At 38.6% G+C, this 19,459-nt stretch overlaps 2 protein-coding genes across 4 annotated transcripts in view; both read right to left on the minus strand.

The window, feature by feature from the left end:
- Positions 1–2,184, minus strand: part of LOC135225884 (WD repeat-containing protein 11-like) — a 94,781-nt gene extending 92,597 nt beyond the window's left edge. The window contains exon 1 of the mRNA XM_064265452.1: positions 2,013–2,184. Within this exon, the coding sequence (XP_064121522.1) occupies positions 2,013–2,164 (152 nt within the window). The 5' untranslated portion in view covers positions 2,165–2,184. The remainder of the gene's footprint in view (positions 1–2,012) is intronic.
- A 5,236-nt stretch (positions 2,185–7,420) lies between these two features.
- LOC135225890 (uncharacterized) overlaps positions 7,421–19,459 on the minus strand; it is an 81,240-nt gene continuing 69,201 nt past the window's right edge. For all 3 annotated transcript variants that reach the window (XM_064265468.1, XM_064265469.1, XM_064265467.1), the window contains exons 6-14: positions 16,175–16,296; positions 14,767–15,011; positions 14,461–14,619; positions 14,127–14,286; positions 13,478–13,711; positions 12,903–12,985; positions 12,389–12,602; positions 11,437–11,689; positions 7,421–10,752 (exon numbers count right to left, since the gene is read on the minus strand). In XM_064265468.1, coding sequence (XP_064121538.1) covers positions 10,607–10,752; positions 11,437–11,689; positions 12,389–12,602; positions 12,903–12,985; positions 13,478–13,711; positions 14,127–14,286; positions 14,461–14,619; positions 14,767–15,011; positions 16,175–16,296 — 1,616 coding nt within the window. In that variant the 3' untranslated portion in view covers positions 7,421–10,606. The remainder of the gene's footprint in view (positions 10,753–11,436; positions 11,690–12,388; positions 12,603–12,902; positions 12,986–13,477; positions 13,712–14,126; positions 14,287–14,460; positions 14,620–14,766; positions 15,012–16,174; positions 16,297–19,459) is intronic.

The raw sequence follows: 19,459 nt of genomic DNA on the forward strand, positions 1-19,459 counted from the left end.
TAGGCTACTGTGACATGATTTTTGTGCTGGACATTTGGCTTGGTCAAACATTGTATTTTTGGGGAGTTTGCATTTAATACACTTAACATAAAAAGAAAAAAAATGGATGCAGTAATTCTTATTATCCAATATTCTATTAAAATTTTTGGTGAATGTAAAGAAAAGGGCTGCATGGGGATACCGTCTATTAATGTAAATTCTTGACTGGAGAATATAGAAATTTACTGAGCTAATGGGAAAAATGCAGTCTGTTGTTTATACTTTTTGTTTTCATCCCCAAGGGGCTGGTACTAAATATGGCTCAAAGCAGAGCTTCCACCATGTTTAGTACCAGCCCCTTGGAGATTGACATAAAAACATGAGAGAAAACCATAAATTTCTGATTTGTTTGGTAAATTTCTCTTAATTGTTTCACCTATACTGCATTAGGTACTATATACATACATATACCCTTTTCTATAGTATTGTTTAGTTACAAAATTACAATAAAAAAATATATATTCACTAGACCCTCTCCTTTCCATTTACCAAATTTTAGAGAGTGCAGGTTTGCATATGCTAGACAGGGTGAGAACAGGTTTTAGGGTAGGCTTGAGGTAGACTAAGCTACTCACTTTCCAGTAACCAAACTTTGAACATATTTACAAGACTGCAACCCCCTTTGACTCATTTGTGCAGTTAATCACAGACTTACTTCATTCGCAAGTGGAATTTTAAAAAATCAGGGAATAAAGTTATTCATTTTTTTTTAACATGACCAAATCTTTGTAGTTCAACATGGTACTTCTCATCTTTTACTTATGTTTTTACATTCATCCCCAAGGGGCTGGTACTAAACACGGTGTCATTTTGCACGTAAACTGGCAGTTACTACAAAACCAGATGGGCACGGTAGTAGTCTTCAGTTTTACCATGTCCTTCAATTATTTTACCATTATTGTTTGTGAAAATCAGTTGCTTATATAATGCCTTCCTCTGTGTAAATAGACATATGCTACTGCTATTCGACGAATGTAATCCCTTCTCTTGGGTGCCAGCAGTCTCTACCTGAAGACTGTCAGTGGCCCTGTCTTGCCCACTGAAAACATGAAGTTATATGAACTGTCACTGCCCTTTGCCTCTCTGGATATTAGGAATAGAATATGGTACATATAGAATTGAGGCTAAAGGCCAAGCGTTGGGATCTATAAGGTCACTCAGCGTTGAAAGGAAAATTGAGTGTAAATTAGGTCTGAAAGATGTGGTAACAGGAGGAAAACCTCACATTCGTGCCATGAAAATGTTGTTAGGAGAGGGTTGAGGAAATAGGATGGAGGTAGGGTAAACAACCAAGTGGACTAGCTGCGGCCACCTTAACCGAGTTCGGACCCACCCTCAGAAAAAGCACTTTAACACATCCTGACACCAGAGATGGCCACCAGTCACAAGCCATAGGTTATGGGAGCAACACCTCGAGACGTGAGACTCGTGACTAGTGCCCAGCTCCGGCATCAGGATGTGTTAAAAGTACTTTTTCTGAAGGTGGGTCCGAACACGGTTAAGGTGGCCACAGGTAGTCCACTCGGTTCTTTACCCTAAGAGGATATGAACGGAGGTAGAGATTTAAGGAATGAAAGGGGTTGCAGCTAAGGGCTTAAGGATGGGACGCTGCAAAGAACCTTAAGTAGGCTAGTGCCTCCTACGGGGTCTCTGGATATCAGATAGGCTACTTAAGTCAATGCCGTCAAATTGTACTACTATTCAGCAACACCCACATTCCTCAGAAACGGTTTAAGTGAATTATCACGACGGCACACCATTATTTCCTTACATTTAAACATGAAAATCTAAAGATACCATGATACTGACAAAAACGAATTATATTAACATAAAAATCTATCGATATCTAGATACTGGGAAACATTCTAAAGTGTCTCAGCTCCTTCGCTAGTGTACAGATTGTCAGGCAATTTCCTGATGATACCTATTGGGTAGTACCTAGGTATACTATATAAAAAAACGAATGTTCTCACCAGTCTATCGCTCCCTTATTTTGTGGACTGACAGGCCCAGGTATTGTTCTCGGAAGGACACGTTGTAAATTAGCGGGTAACTGTGGAATAGGGGAACTTTTATCTTCTGCTTTCTCGTATGTCTCCATTGTGTCACAAGTTCTGGCAGCCATCGTCTGTTTATTTACATCCGTTTTCTATTGCGACACCATTTCAGTGACGTCATGAAACAACGTCATCTGACTTTTAGACCCTTGTATAGATTTGTCGAAGATATTTGATGCTTTCACACACTTGGCATCAATTATTACGGATCGCAACTGATTATAAACCTTAAATTAGTAACATTTCAGTCTGCTTTAATCTTATTTTTAACACATTACATAGATTTACCGAAGATATTCGATGCTTTCATCAACTACAGATCGCAAATGATTATAGATGCATTTTAGAATAGCGTTTAAATCTGCATCAAATTCGTTCGAAAACTATTAAATGGTTTATTATTGAAGTGAACATCGCACTAGATCATGATCCGTAGAGGTAAAGTAATCGAGTAACTTGATATTCCTTGTTGTAAGAAATATTTTTAAAACACTGCTCTTGGGGATGAGGTTCGCGGTTGGTGGTGGTGGTTGTGGGGGGGGGGGGGGTTTGCTGAAGACTTCAGGAAAAGAATGGCTCAAGTAAAATCACGTTCGTTTATTTCCTAGTTCTTACTTTAGACATAAGTACATAATATTTTCTGTAAAGGTGGGTTTAAAGAGGAAGTCTCAATAAGGGAAATTCTTGCTGATCCCTATACCGGCACTACTCACCGGTGCCGGCGAGTTACCTTTGTCAATTCCATCATTTTCTCATTTTCACCCGAGTTTATTTCCGGATGATCTGTCTGGCCTTGAGCGATCAACCTGATGGCTCCCAGTCATTTTGTACGTCAGCTTTTGTTTTGTTTTTTCTAACTTTTTTTTCTTTAACTTTTTTTTTAACTTTTTGAATATATGCCTTTACACTTCCCCAAGTATTTTTCAGTTTGCACGCTTTGTTTTTCATTAGTTTATGGAAAGTCTTATTGAATATAGTCTGCGAGTCATGTACTCGAATATTTTCTATCGTCTCGCATCCTGAATCGACATTTTTTCCATTCATCTATATGTGTTTATTTTCGATAGTCACTGTATCGATCAGAGTTCTTGGCAAAAGGTCCATATTTTCACGCATTCCAATCATTTTCTTTTCTTAAATAACAATATTGAAAAGGCATTAGTTTTTTTTTCTTTTTATATAGTTGTTCTTCCTGGGTTCTGGTCCCCTCCTTACTCCTTCGATAATTCTAAACCTTGAGAGAATAGAGTAGAATATACAATTTAGGCCAAAGAACAAGCTGCTGGGACCTATTAGGTCATTCAGCGGTGAAACCTCAAAGCAGTTGCTTATGAATCAATTGTTAGGAGAGGGTGGAAAGTGTGATAGAAGACAGAGAATATGAACGGAGGTACGATGAAAAGGAATGAAAGAGGTTGCAGCTAGGAGCCGAAGGGACGCTGCAAAGAACCTTCAGTATATAATGTCTACAGTGCACCGCATGAGGTTCACTGATGGTATTACCCACCTACGGTGTCAAAACCTTGAGGATTACTATCAACTGGGATTCGTCTTGATAAACTGTGATAGGTGCTCTTCCCTGACAGTGTTCGCTTACTCGGGGAGTAAGCCTACAAACTACTTTGTTGTTCTTGTTGGAGAACCTAAAAAGGTCTGAAAAATATGTTTCGCGGTGAGTTAAAGATACAGGAATTTAGGATAGGATATTTATGATTTATTTGTCAGAATGAAAATGTACAAGATAAATATGAATGTTGAACAATGCAGAAAAATTATTTCTAATCAAATATAGCATATTTACTTAAAATTTCGTTGGTGAAACGAGGCTCTATTTGACCATAGATTTTAGCACGTTAAAAGTTAGGAATCTAATGTTTACAACTTATGCGTGAGGGGAGAATCTTGCACGCTTCCCGAGTAAGCTGGAGGTTAGATTGTGGTGAAACTAAACTGAATTTTAGGGCCACATTCGGCACGATTTCATTCAACCTTAAGCCCTCCTGCACTAGCTTTGAATGAGACCAAGTTACAGTGCTGAGGAGTTTAGTAACTTACTCAAAGTCAAGAAACCTTGTATTTTATTCAACAAAAGTGCAGTTAAGAAACAATCAACTGTATTTCCTGCACCAATTCTTTTTGGGTAATGCCACACGGGTTCACAAAGACGCATTTAAAGGTTTAATACATATAATTAGTAATTAAAGAACAGAACAATTATTCAAATTACGTTAAGAAGCAAGAAAAACTAACACATTACTGCAAAAATTAACAAAACGTTACGTTACTTCGATAGAAATAAAACTTAAATGGCAAACAGGATCTCAGAATATCCTAATGAAGAAGTTACTGCAATGGCGGCGACGATTCACGAGGTGATGTGGCTGGATCTTACAAGAATATCTTCTTTTACTTGCCTTCGTGGAGTCAGATGCTAGAAGAGAGCTTCACCTTTCCACCCTGGAAGAAAACTCGGGAGGAGTATATTGCATAACATAGTTGTCACATCTACAAAATTACAGGGTTACGTAACAAACATCAATTTAAAAACAAACATCAAGTGCTTTAATCGTAACCCAACATACAAAAAAAAGGGGTTTCGTCCAGAAGGCAAGCATAAATTACTGGCATGTGCCCTTACAATAAGAAAATAATATATACATAGTCTCCACAGGAAGATGTTTGACAACGCTGTAATTATACGTCGTCTAATTATATAGAGATGGACAAAATATGCAAAAAAAGTGGTTTATTACTTTGAATATCAATGTACTAATTTATACCAACTCATTGCTATAGTTAATATAATAAAACTACTTCTGTGGAGCAAAATAATCATATAACGTATTTCCATAGAAACTGGGAAATTTTATTCAAAACAAGTACTCATAAAAAACTAGGAAATTTTATTCAAGGGGAATAAATGGCAATTTTTGACATAGATCATTCATTTTTTTGTTTTACTATATGTATCCCTTATTTCCCTTAAGTATGTTATGAATCTTGCTATTTCTTAAGGGCGGGTTTCTAGTTCCTCGACCTTAATGTTTTGATCTTCAGCCATTGAAGTTTTCTGTAATCCAAGATTTGTATTTGTTACTTTTTGTGTTTTACCACTTCTTGCTCCACCATTTCCTTTTTTTTCCTTTTTCACTTATTTCACATTTTTCTTGTCTCTTCTTGTTCTCTTGCTTCACCTTTATCTTGTCTCTCCCTTGTCCTCTTATCTCACCCTTTTTTCTTGCTTATCCCTTTTTCTTGCTTCTTCCTTGTGCTCTTTCTCGCCTTTATCTTGTCTCTCCCTTGTTCTCCTATCTCACCTTTTTTTCTTGCTTATCCCCTTTTCTCTTTATTTCACCTTTTTCTTGCTTCTTCCTTGTTCTCTTACTCCATCTTTTTCTTGTCTCTCCCTTGTTCTCTTATTTCACCTTTGTCTCGTTTCCCTTGTTCTCATACTCCACCTTTTTCTTGTCTCTCCCTTGTTCTCTTATCTCACCTTTTTTTTTCTTGCTTCTCCCTTCTCTTATTTCACTTTGTCTTGTTTCTCCCTTGTTCTCGTACTCCACCTTTTTCTCATTTCTCCCTCGTTCCCTTAGTCCGCCCTTTTCTTGTTTCTCTCACATTTCATTCTCATTTCCTACAAACATGTAGCCTACTGACTCTGTCGTGGAGTAGATGTCATTTTTTTCAAGATTTCAATACTATGACAGAAACTCATTTCATCCATATGTATCAGTTTCAGAAACTCATTTCATCCATATGTATCAGTTTCAGAAACTCATTTCATCCATATGTATCAGTTTCAGAAACTCATTTCATCCATATTCATCAGTTTCAGAAACTCATTTCATCCATACGTATCAGTTTCAGAAACTCATTTCATCCATATGTATCAGTTTCAGAAACTCATTTCATCCATATTCATCAGTTTCAGAAACTCATTTCATCCATACGTATCAGTTTCAGAAACTCATTTCATCCATACGTATCAGTTTCAGAAACTAATTTCATCCATACGTATCAGTTTCAGAAACTAATTTCATTCATATTTATCAGAGTTTCTGTTTCTGTATCTCTTAACGAGTGCGAGCTATGGATTGGGTATCATATGTGTATGGGGGAGGGGGAGGGGGAGTCATGCTGGATTGGGTCATCATATGGGGAATGGGGGGGGGGGAGGTTGATCCCTCGGGCCATGTCCACCCTCCCCCTAATCAATGTAAACTGGCTAAGAATGAATCAGTTAATTTTGCACGAAACAAAAGTGTAAACGAAAGTGTATCATGGAATCAGTTTTATTATTACTTTGAGGTATATATACCTTGCTCATAGAGACGTTGAGTCTATTTGTAGCTTTCATAGTGATTTCTTGGTCTTTGATAGATTCCTTCGAAGTGACATCCAGATACTGAGTGTGATCTGGTCTACATCTAAAAGGTGTCCCGTTGCTGAATAACCACTGGTTCCATGCAACGCAAAGACACCATACAAACAAACAAACAAACATCTAAGATGTGTAGTTGTGGCATCTTCTGATCTCCAGATAAGTAAGCTAAGAGCAAATTCATTCCAGCTCTTTTGCTGCTGAAGCCGCTGACGTCTCCTGAATTCAGGTGTATCGGTTTTATTTTGCATTTCCTCTTTTATATTCGTAACCTTTGTCTCTCTCTCTCTCACTGTTGGCTCTGTCCACAAAGACTTTCAGCTGACGATTGAGGGAAAGAAAGATAGTAAATTCAGTAAAGGATCCCTTAAGGGGCTAGTGCCACCAGTATACCTTACGCGGCGCACTGTAAGCATTACTAAAGGTTCTTTGCAGCGTCCCTTCGGGCCGTTGCTGCAACCCCATTTCATTCCTTTTACTTTTACCTCCGTTCATATCCTCCTCCTTCCGTCTCACCTTCCACCCTCTCATAACAGTTGCTTCACTGTGCAACTGCGAGGTTGGTTTCCTTCCTGATACACCTTTGCAACCTCTTACTCTCAAAACATCCCTTTCAGCGCTGAATGACCTCAAAAATCCCAGCGCCTGGCCTCTGGTATGGTGTTGGCGTACCACCTCGGTGGCCGCGAGTTCGATTCTCGGGCATTCCATTGAGGAGTGAGCGATGTGTATTCCTGGTGATAGAAGTTCAGCACTCTCGACGTGGTTCGGAAGTCACGTCAAGCCGTTAGTCCCGTTGCTGAATAACCAGTGGTTTCATGCAACGTCAAAACACCATACAAACAAACAAACAAACAAGACTCTGGCCCGAGTCACATATTCCAGTTACAATGGATGAAAAAAATTCAAGGAGAGTTCATTTTAACGGATAATAACACAAGCATCGTGATTGTAGGTTTATTTCCTATTTACAGAAAAGGACCTAACTGTACAGCTCCTATTTTGCATACAATTACAATACTGACAGTATTTTGTTGTGATTCGCTATTCACAGTCAGCACTGTAAGGCATTTCTTCTAATCCAGAGTATACGGGAAGAAATTCGAGAGTCAAGAAGAGCATTATATAATAATAGGGTATTTTATAAAAGTAAAAAATATTCTTAGAATGTAACAGATTCGCAAACTTAATTAGTATACCAGTATGTGGTAATTCAAACGATCAATTTTAAAACGGTTGTACTATGAAATATAACTTCCATTGATTCATTTTTTAGCGAAATGATTTTGTATGCCACAGTTATATTACGCAAGGAAAGCTTCGTAAACAGTTCTCTCTCATTTATGAAGTAACCGAACTTGTTTTTGGTCTCACAAAATCACACCGAAGAAGAAGAAGTCATCAGCTTTAATTCAATAAGTCACACTGGGTCGCGTTTCCAAAAAAATAGTACTGGGGGCTTTGACACCAAACATTGAGTTGTGAGGTCAAATTATGATGACCAGGCTGTGATGAATCCAAAGCAAATTCATTTCGTTATCGTTTACAGTGTTCATCACAGCCATACATTCAACATACATTTTAATACACGACATATATATAAAAAGTTTCTAACATTATTGTCATTGGGAACAGGAGTTCACATTTGAATTGCGACCTCCCTTTGCTAATATTAGCATTATTGATCATCTATTAAAAATAACTTGTAAAATTAGATGTATTTTATAATATTTAAGGTACAGCACAGGTTAAGATAAAGAGTAACGTACGATATTATTTTGTTTCAAAAATAGTTCACGCTACGTATTTTGACGATAGAACTACACTACTATTACTACTACTACAACTACACTGGCCGAAACGAAACTCCATATTCGGTAAAGAATCACTATATAACCGAATACAGTCAATCAGTGGCCAGAGCAAGGTATAAATATCACATATGAGAGACAACTGGATGAATTCAGAATCACAATCATATGTAGCCAAGTGGTCTTGGTTTATTATAGACCAAGGGGATCTTTCAGTCTTTTCAGGGACCATTTTTTTTTTTTCATAATTTCGTTCAGTAAATATCGATACAATGGCATGATTTGAACGATTTTTGCAAAATGCTTACGATAAAGACAGTAAATTCTAAAAATGGGAAAACTCGTATTTATATAAGTGCATTAGACATTTAAGTTTTATCACAATAGAAAAAGTATGGAAAATTGATAAAATTGGCATTCATAGGTAGACACGATATCGGGCATGTGCTCCAGTTTTGAGAGCGTTCAGTAGTCAATAGGAAACTACTCTCTCATTTTGGAGAAAAGCTAAATGATGGAGAGATCTATCCTCATTCAAATATTAATAAAAAGACTGCTAGCACTATTAATTTTCACTAATAGATTCACCAACCGGAGACAGTGGTGTCTAAAGTTCTGGAAAAATAGCAATAACAAAAATATATAGGTTACCACACTTCGAATGTGTGATGAATAAGAACTAAGCTTAAAAGCGAAGAATTGTTTTAAATAGGTTCTTAATGACTGTAATAATATCCTGAAATCCACCAAGAAGTAGAAATTATTATAATATCACAATCAGAGGCTCTATCCTAGATAGTGACTCCCAAGTAATCCAATCTTAGATGACGACCTCCAAGAATAGATAACGACCCCCGAGCCTTATTGGGGGATCACTATTTTAGGTAAGATTCCAGTCTGGATAAGAGAGTCCGACTTTCCTAACTCGGAATTATGAAGCCGCTCTAATTGCAGTGCTTTTTATGTAACCAATCAAGTGACTGATGGTACCTGGGCAGTAGACCCACACGGATTTATCACTGGAACTTGAGCTTGATAGGCTCTGGTTTGAAGCAAATGGGAAATTTCACAAAAAAGCACGCTATCAGTTATGGTACGACAGACCTACAAGAGGAAGAATCCCTCACAAGGAATTCGGTATCTGAACAAAGTAAAATTAAGCACAATTATCACAGCTGTGCCATCTTCTATGAGAAGTAACAAGAACGTTCCTCGTAAGTGTAGTACCAAGTCGGCATAAATAAACGTTAAGCTAAAAAAAAAAAGATCACAAATTTAAGGTGGGTGTTCTTGATACAGAACAAAATGCGTTTATTTGCATAGCAAACAAACGGTACACACACACGCACACACATACATGGGGTAATCGCTGTCAGCCCTTCAGCGAAAAATGTAGCCAACTGCATAGTTGTGCAAAGGTGGATAGATCGTAGTTCAGACGCCACTCATGACGAACACGAAATATTTCCAAGGGTTGCTATGGTGCGCTAGATATAGCATATGAAAGACCAATGGACACTAATAAATGTTTTAGAAAAACTGTTCAGAAGAATAGAATCTGATCACACTATCTGTGTGCTGTAATTACTATACAATATGTGCGGAATTTTAATATTCCAAACGAGGAAATGTGAGTTAAAACCATTGTCATGGTTGCTGAATTGCAAACATTCACTGTAGGTTATAATTCCAAAGCATTCTCGGCTGAAGAAGAAGAAGTAAACAGTAAATGTTGTGTAGAATGTGTACGTGTGTGAATTTAGCGTTTGTGTGTGAGGCACCTTCTTCCAAAATGATTCATTGCAAACCACCTTCAGTAAAGGTGATATTACTTACTGATATGTTATCTTATCACACACGCACACCCACACACACTGCTGTAGTACGTCTTTTGTGAAGTGTTAAATAAAAGATCAAGTTAGCCTCGTCACTTTCACCTGATCCCTTTTAGTTTTCTAAAACTGGCCCACTGGCTTTCTCTTCATCACCACCATAGATCAATGTAAGGTTATTTTTGTAACCCAGAAAGCACAGAATGCTCCCCTGTCATAACCGCATTGTATAACTAATCATACGTTTTCTGTACAATTTTTGTCAGTTAACGAAACCTGAGGTAGTCTTGAGAGTTGTACCTGCCATTCCTCGTTGGACACTGCATTCAGTGTCGAGTGTGTCAAGGTACATTTTCATGGCTTATAGACGGGAAATGATCTTGCCTGTAGAGTTTCGCAAAATCATGACACCCACATCAATAACCTTTTTATCCTCTCAGTTCATTAAAATACTTTGGAAGCACCACACTAGTTGCTCGACGTCTTCTATACTTCGTCACCTAAGATCTTTTGTTGTTGCTTGTGGCGATGTATGAGGTAACAGATGAACATCAGCACACTGCCCCCAAACAGACTCGTTACAGAAAACAACACTACGTATTCGAACAATCCGGTAGCATCGACGATTGCTCCTGAAATGAAACGAGAGGTGAAGGTGATTAGTTAGCTGTAAAGATTACTGACCCTCTTAAAACTATGTTGTCTTTCATCCAGCATTGCATGAATTAAATCACAAACCTACTCTGGTGAGTACATATTCTTTTGTTATGTGATCCCTTTTGGATCGAATATGGTGCAGTCCTATGGCTTATGATGCTCTGGGGATCAAATATGGTGCAGTCCTAGTGGCTTATGATACTCTGGGGATCAAATATGGTGTAGCCCCAGTGGCTTATGATGCTCTGGGGAATGGGGATCAAATATGGTGCAGTCCTAGTGGCTTATGATACTCTGGGGATCAAATATGGTGCAGCCCTAGTGGCTTATGATGCTCTGGGGAATGGGGATCAAATATGGTGCAGTCCTAGTGGCTTATGATGCTCTGGGGATCAAATATTTTGCAGTCCTAGTGGCCTATGATGCTTTGACGCGTCAATTTGGCGATTGTCTGCTTAGCATTTTGAGCTTGTATTCATAGTGAGCATTATACCACGAACAGTAACTTCACAGGAATTATACAGAGTATTACATTGATTACTTAGAGTTCTGGCTCTGGGACAGCCAGTACTTGCAAAGGCATAGTGGCTGAAAGAGTTCTTATGATGGGGCCCAAACAAATGAAAAACTGGTCGGTGGTCTTCACGTATATTACTCACCTGCTATCGGTGCACCGACTAGAGCTCCAATACCTCCGAGAAATAGAATGTGGCCAAAGACTATGACTAGCTTGTCTCTCCCGAAGACCTCAGACGGCGCCATGGCTATCAGAATGTTCTGTGAGCCATAGAGCAGTCCAAACGAAGCAGACAGGGCAAGAAGTCCAAACATATTGCTGATGAGCAAGTGACCCGCCAGGACGAAGCAGCACAGTAACTGGGCTAACCCGTAAGTGAAGATTGGATCGATGAACTGAAAAAGATGGAAATGAAAGAACGTAAGAGATCGTCGTTGATATAAACAATTGATGACAGCATAGAAATGCTTTGGTTCATTTCCATACACTTATAGATGCAAAGATCGGAAGGAGGATTTTTGTCATTCTCTTTGACGAGTTCTTGTTTTGTCTGAGGCTAGCATGATTCGGGTGCCATATCTCCTCTAGGTGTCAGTCTTACTCTAATTGATTGATCACTCATTGCCGGATATAAAAAAATGGGAAAACTAAAATAAAATGTCAGATGACTAATTGCATAGAGTATCCTACTGCATTCATTTTGAACTACATTATGGTTATTCTTATCTAAATTTTAGTGTGAATCTTTTATTTTCTGCAATGCATATTACTCACTATAACATCGCGAAGGATACCTAGCTGCGACTACTTCCATTTCTTTTACTGTACCTCCGTTCATATTTTCTTTCTACCATCTTACTGGCCACCTTCTAACAATTGTTTTTAGTGCAACTGCTTTGAGGTTTTCCTCCTGTAACACCTTCCAAACTTTTTACTGTCAATTTCAGTTTCAGCGCTGAATGGCCTTAGCTGTCCAAGTGCTTGGGATAATGCCAAAAATCTATATAAATGAAAAAAGATACCTGTATTGCCGTTTTTGCATATATATACACTTCCTTTCGTTGCATGTAAAGGCACAGCACACTGAATCTCACCTTTATGGACATTAGGAATCCGGTACCAACTCTCCCAACAGCGTCACCAACGCCGATGCCTGATAACGCCACGGTGTAATACTCCCCAACTCCCAGATAATTTGTGAAGTCTTTATATATGATGTGGATGGTGAGCGTTCCCAACATGCACAGGCAAACGGAAAAGTCCATGAGCCAAAAACGGGGATCCAAGAGAGGATGATCGGCAGAATTCCTGATGAATAAAACGTACATTAATTGATTTCGTACTCCACCTGAAGTCAGGTTGTCGTTCAGGATGATGCAAGAAATTCCGGATACGAAATCACTTAACATACATTGTTAAGTGATTTCGTACTCCAGCTGGGGTCAGATTATATGGTTCAAGATGATGTAAGATTTAAAGGCAAAAAAAATCAAGTTTTTCGAATCAAGGTTTGGTAATATCCTCAATAAACCATTCCAGAGATGTTCCTGAATATGTAATACAGTAATTGCAAGAATGACTCAACTTACTAAGAATATTTTAACTTACTTGCTAAAGTTGGCCACCATTAACTTGGCGCGAAGTTTCACTTTCTCAATAAGTCTGGTGCATTTAGACTTTTGCTCATGAGGCTGAAAAGATGACAGTTGGTATAAGCTGACGGAATGACTAAAGAAAGATGTTTGTTATAGAATTCAAGAAGAAATTCATTTGTCAAACAATTTTTACTGTCTTCATCGTGACATAAGATGTACTATAGTAGATTCACATCAACCGCGCATTTGATGTGTAGGCCAGTTTCTTACGACGCTCCTGATTGGCTGCTGATAAGCCAGTCACAGGGCTAGAAACTCTCAGTCTCTCGAGAGAGTTCACATGGGCAGAATGTATACTCCACTTCTCCTTAAAGGTGTATCCTTCAGGAGAGGTGGAACATAGAACCTACCCATGTGAACTCTCGAGAGAGACTGAGAGTTTCCAGCCCTGTGACTGACTTATCAACAGCCAATCAGGAGCGTTATAAGGGACTGGCCTATACATCAAATGCACGGTTGATGTGAATCTATTATAGTACTTTAGTATGAAAATTGAATACAGGTTCAAAAAAATACTACAATATATACCTCATGATGGGCGGTGCTCGTCCCAGCTTCCTCGTGATCATCAGTACAGCAACTCAGGTCACAGTCTTCTTCACGAATAAGGAAGACGGCTCTTGGAACACCTGATGGACCATGCTCGGGTCCGAATGGCTTCTCCATTTCCATGTCGTGGGGAGGTTGGTGCTGACTCAGTTCCATTTGAGAAGCCTTGATGCAGAAGCTGGCAGGGTTGGAAGCCAATCCACTCATTCCGGCCTGTAAATGGTAGCGGTTGGAATTCCTGCACAACAGATCTCATGCCAGTGGTGTGTGACACTTTCGTAGATTCGATAAAGTGAAATGAAAATTCCGAGGCATGTTGTGAACTATGTTTGGAATCGTATATATGTCTAAAGCCCCGTTCACACTGTCGAACTTTGCCTGACAGACTTTGCTCAATATGACGTCAGAGGCGGGAAAAGTCAGAACCTTATCCGCACTTTCTCTGCTTCTGACGTCACATCAAACAAAGTCTGTCGGGCAAAGTTCGACCGTGTGGTCGGGGCTTAACACCTGACAGGAGAACTTTCTTAGGTATTCAAACGTTTAAAAAGACCAACCTAGATAAATAAAGGTCAGATTTCTCTTTACAAGGAATACTTCTGTACAACGATGGATGTGGTCCACTCACCTGAGACTCTTTACGAGAGCAAAAGCTTTGGTTGTTTGATCGTATGCCCAGTTCTGGTTGGTAAGAGTCTCTCTGGTGGAAGCTGTACTGATTAGGATGCAAGTCGTACTGAGAAAGACCAGCGTGGGACCCCCGAATGCTGAAGCTGAAGGCATTTGACCTGAAAAAGTGGCAAAGTTAATCATGGGAAAATAGATTGATTCCCTTATATTCTACAACTTTAATAGGGTTATTATATTTGTGATGGATATCAAGTGATGTGTGTGTTGTTGAGGCCTAAGATTAATTAGAGGAAATACCATGGAAGCAACCCCATGGGGAGAGATCACCATACCTGATGCCGAAATGTGAACTTCTGGAGCAAAAGCTGTGTTGATTGGATTTCAGGTCAGGTTCATTGTGACCTCTCTGGTGCGCTCTGGGATCCGAGAGACTCAGCAAAGAGTGGGAAAGGTAGCTAGCTCCCATGGACATGTTCAAACTGGAGAATGATCTGTTGAAAAGACAAAAAAAATATCATGCTTAGTCATTCTTGGCATAAAGGGAGCGTTGTTTTTACTCATCGTAGATTTTTCAATTGTAGGAAGAGCTTATTAATCTTGTGTTTTTACAATAGCTGAAGTTCCCATCAGGTGCTCACCTATCATTCCCAGTCTTCTCTAGAAGCGCCCTGCTCCTGCAAGGTGGTAAACCTTTATTCAGAGTCATCACAGAGCCTGGCTGAGCTTTCACCTGCTGCTGAAGAGTCTCGGGCACCTCTTCTGGGCTTAGACGGATTGGGAAGACAAGGGCACCGAGAATGGCGATTTGTAAACTAAGGCCGGCGTTGAACAGGAACGATCCTCGCCAGCCGTATTCCATAACTGTATATTCGGTTAATGAACTCTGTTGAGAAAGAAAGATAGATTTAGAATTAGTAGGTGGTTCAGTTGAATAATTAACTCAACTATCTTAATGAATCATATACAATAAGTCTTTTATTTTATGAAACTGGTTCGGTGGGTAATACGGTAATACTGAGTCATCTTTGAAAATTAATTTGTGTATCCTCCCAAGTATTAATAATTCTATACTGGTTTACAAAGAAATTGAGACAAGCACAAAAATACCCGTTTTTACCTAATTTGGGGGTGCTGAATTCAAATTTGAAATCCGTTTTTACTCATCACCTCTAGTTATCTATCCTGTTTTATATGTTATAAGCTGCTGCAACTCTTGAAATGTGCACATATATTCTCTGTTTACACTAAAATGAGACTATTTAAAAGCCAGAAAACTAGAGGTGATAGAGCAAAACTATTTATAAATTTGAATTCAGCACACCCAAATTAGCAATAAACACCTATCCCCATTCTTGCCTCAGACCAAAAATTTTTTTTTTGTAAACCAGTAATAATCATCGAACTAAGTTTTACGTTGACGTCATCCTTAGCAATATACTGCATTGAATGTAATGGCGTCAAAAGGTGCTTCTATTTTTTTTTTATCTGGGTGGTTCCTTATTCTGTCATTGATTTTGCTTTTTGGGCAATTTACTCTTGGCTTGATACATGGAAGGACAACAATATTATATCATGGAAAAAGGATGCTTTGGTGAAACAGTACGCTGTGCTGCATTATGCAGAAGTATTGACAACTGATGCAAGAGGGTGTTAAATTATTGAGGAAGATTGGTTCTTTTGACACAACTGATGCTAGAGGGTGTTAAATTATTGAGGAAGATTGGTTCTTTTGACACAACTGATGCTAGAGGGTGTTAAATTATTGAGGAAGATTGGTTCTTCCAGCAGGGAGAAATGGGGATGAGAAAAGGCAGCTGGCACAGATCTTTTGAGGGGAAAGTAAATATTTTCAAAAATAAGTTCCAACGGCCAAGACGGGCAAGGAGGGAGAAGCATGCCACGGTGAAAGCATTACTGTTATGGAAGAAGGGAGAAGGGAAGCAGAAACCCACTATTTGACGAGGCAAAATCTGATGAATGATAAAGTAATAATTCCTGCAGAGAATGGGTGGCGTCCTCCCCGTCTACCTAAAGAATCCTACTCACCAAGAAGAACATGCCGATGCCAATCCCTATCATGGCAGCTGATGTTGCAATCGACTGCTTTTTGTCAAAGTACTGGGCCAGCGCAATTATCTGGCCAGAGTAGCAGAAGTTCATTCCACAGGCTGGAATGAACAGAAAGGGGACAATGTAATCTCAAATGCTGCGTCGGATCAGAAGTGGAGTTGGGTGGATGGGAGGAGGACCTCATGAATGAAAAGAGAAACGGGGAAAGCGAGGTGGTTCTGACTTTGTTGAGAGAGAAGGTTCGTGTTGGTGTTTTTGTTTTTGTTTGCTACCATGCTTGCTTTTCGTTTGAAGTCGGTTGATACTTGGGGCCTGTGAATGATAGTTTAATTACTGTAGGAATTGTTTTATGTCCTAGCGTTTTCTTTGTTTACATTCCTGTTGACAGTACTGCCATGGAGAAGCGCTGTTAGCGGTATTCTGGGTCACTTTTTAGGTTCTAGTTAAGTGCAGTCTGTTAACTTCTTTATTAAATTCTTCAAGTTCAGGATCTTGTGGGGTTTTGTTTCCAAACAATTTGGCAAAAAGTGCTTCTTGAATAATTTTCTTTTGCTGTGCTTTGGTCATCATAAATGGTAGATTTTTCGCTTTATACTTAGTAGCAGTTTCTGTTATTCTTGTCTTAGAAAGGAAGGATTAAACCAAATATTTTGTGAGAAGTCATACAATATGTCAGGGTATCTTTGGCTATACGAGCTGCCTTGGGCACCTGAGTTTCATATGGGGTTTGTTAATATGATGCAAGATATCTTTTGAAGCTGAATGTTAGTTTTAATCTGCTTTTAAGGATCTCATCTCTGTGATCATCTGTTTACATAGTCGTGCCAAAAGTTCTAATACTTAATGACTAACATTGCATTAAAAGAAAGTATGATTACAGGGGAAAATTCAGTAATTGTGATGACTTTTTAGACATGGCAAGATGCATCTAAGAAACTTTGATAACACGTCAGAATTCGGACTTGCCCAATTTAAATTTTTATGCCTCTTTGCAATTTTGGTGAATTTGGCCATGCACTTGGTACCATTCAGTGTCTTTTGAGTGACCGGAAACAGAGAATTATTGTCGACAGCATTTTAAGACTTACGTTATCTGGTATTTCAGAGCAATGCTCCGAGACCTTTGATATTTGGAGTTCAAATGTCAAAGTAATCTGAACAGCAAATAACTGTTTGCTCGGTTTTGGAAAACTAGGTCATGGGTAATAGCACATCACTTGTTTAAAAGAGCATTATAGTATGCTGTTACTAGAATTTTTTTTATAATCTTGTGCTTTACAGTAAGTTTAAATGGACACGATTTAACAGCAGCCGTTCCAGTAACAGTCTGTAATTAGAGGTGAATCCCAAATCCTGCAATAAAATATTGTCTAAATCTCAAATCACAAGCAAGCATAAAAGCAAATATTATGTCCATGGGATATTGTCTAATGTGAAAGGGGGACAGAAAGAAAATTTGCAGAGACAAGCGATGTGTTGGTCAAAATTAGGTGGAAAAAGTGAGAAATCTGAGCCTCTAGATTTGAAGGAATATGAGGTTCGAAAGGAGGTGGATTCAATGCGAGTTTTAGTGTGGGAGGGTGGGGGGGGGGGGGGTGGGTGGGTGAGGGGGGGGGGGGGGACGATAAGTCGAGGATAGCAGTCAACGTATAAAAAGAGATAGGAATGATGAGATTTAACTGAAGGACTTGAGATTGCAGAGCGATGCAAATCGTTGCAGTCTCCTGAGATGCGACACACTGCATCAAATGGGCAATGGACATTTTTTTAAAAATTCTGACAACAGAACAAAACTCAAAAAAACCATTATGAAGCTTACATTAGTAAGGTACATTGTGAGGTACCCGATGCAAACACCAATTTTTTTTTTTTTAGGTATATGATGACATGGGCATCACCTTGTAAAAAGTCAAATGATGAATTTACTTTATATAAAAAAAAAACATTAAAACACGAAGATGACCTGGACGTCACCTTGTGAAAGTCAAGTGATCAAGTTACTTTACAAAAACATGACAACACAAAGTAGAACAAAGTAGACAAGGAAATACATAAGGTATAATTTGCAATGACTTAAAGAATTGGAAACCATCTGGTAATTTAAGCTCTAAAATGTAAAACTAGAGGACAACTTCATTCTAAATAATTAACCCCTTTTCACAGGAGCTTCCTTATATTATGAATTCAGAATACTCTGCATTTTGGATCAAGTGATTCTTGAGAAAACCCATTCAGGAGAGGGACACAGGAAATGTATTTTGAGAGGAGAATTGCAAAGATGTTGAACTGTGAGTAGATATGATAAGAAAAAGACTTAAGTGCTTGACGTACTTGTGTACTTGAAACACAGACTTGGTCCCTTAAGTGCTATCTTAAAGGTTCTGCTGTTTCCTAGCTCTTCTTCCTATGTCTTTTCGTGACTGTGATGCGTTTTGTCATGGAAATTGATTACAAATTCCTTATTGGGCTATTTTCCTCTGGGTACAGAAACATGACTTGTGACAGCCAAGGTACCATCCTAACTAACATCAAAATGAAACATTATATGGAAGAAAAACTAAACACTGATTCTGAATGATACAATGAAAACTTGAGATCTCCCTTCACCAGAAAGGGAGGGAGGAGAGGGCATTATAATTTCAAAAAGAACTTATATATTATTAAGAGACCAAAAATACAAAGAAATATTTTTTATGCAGCTGCTGCCCTAAAAAAAATATTCCAGGTAAACAGAACCTTTCCACTGACATTTCAAGCATGATTAGATATTTGTTGACTGGAAAATTATTTGTTCTAAATTTGTCCTGACATTGAGTATTTTTCTCTGTCAGCTAAGTTGCCTAACAGTTTTTATATTTTCAAGTACTAAAGTAAGGGAATGCTTTAGATGTATACATACAACACATACACACATATAAGTTGGAAAAATATTTTGTAAGTATTAGCAAACAGTGCATCTGAACAAAAATTGGCAAAAACTACAAAATCTACTTCTTCCATTTTCCTGAATGTAAAGTTCCTTCTAATTACATTATTCTTCATATCTCCTAATTACAATTTTCTTCATAATTGAATAGAGTACAATATATTCTGCTTCTTGGAGCTGATATAGTAGGTCGTTGTGCAGTATTGCGGACCACAAGAACAATGAAACTTTCAGTTGTTTCAAGGGCCATTATAGCCTACCTTCGAGTCTCTCCCGGGTGAACAAGCCATGCAAGAATAAGAATCTCCATATTTGTGTATCCATTTAGGCCAGAC

The sequence above is a fragment of the Macrobrachium nipponense genome, chromosome 13 (assembly GCF_015104395.2).
Source record: "Macrobrachium nipponense isolate FS-2020 chromosome 13, ASM1510439v2, whole genome shotgun sequence".
NCBI classification, from domain to species: Eukaryota; Metazoa; Arthropoda; class Malacostraca; order Decapoda; family Palaemonidae; genus Macrobrachium; species Macrobrachium nipponense.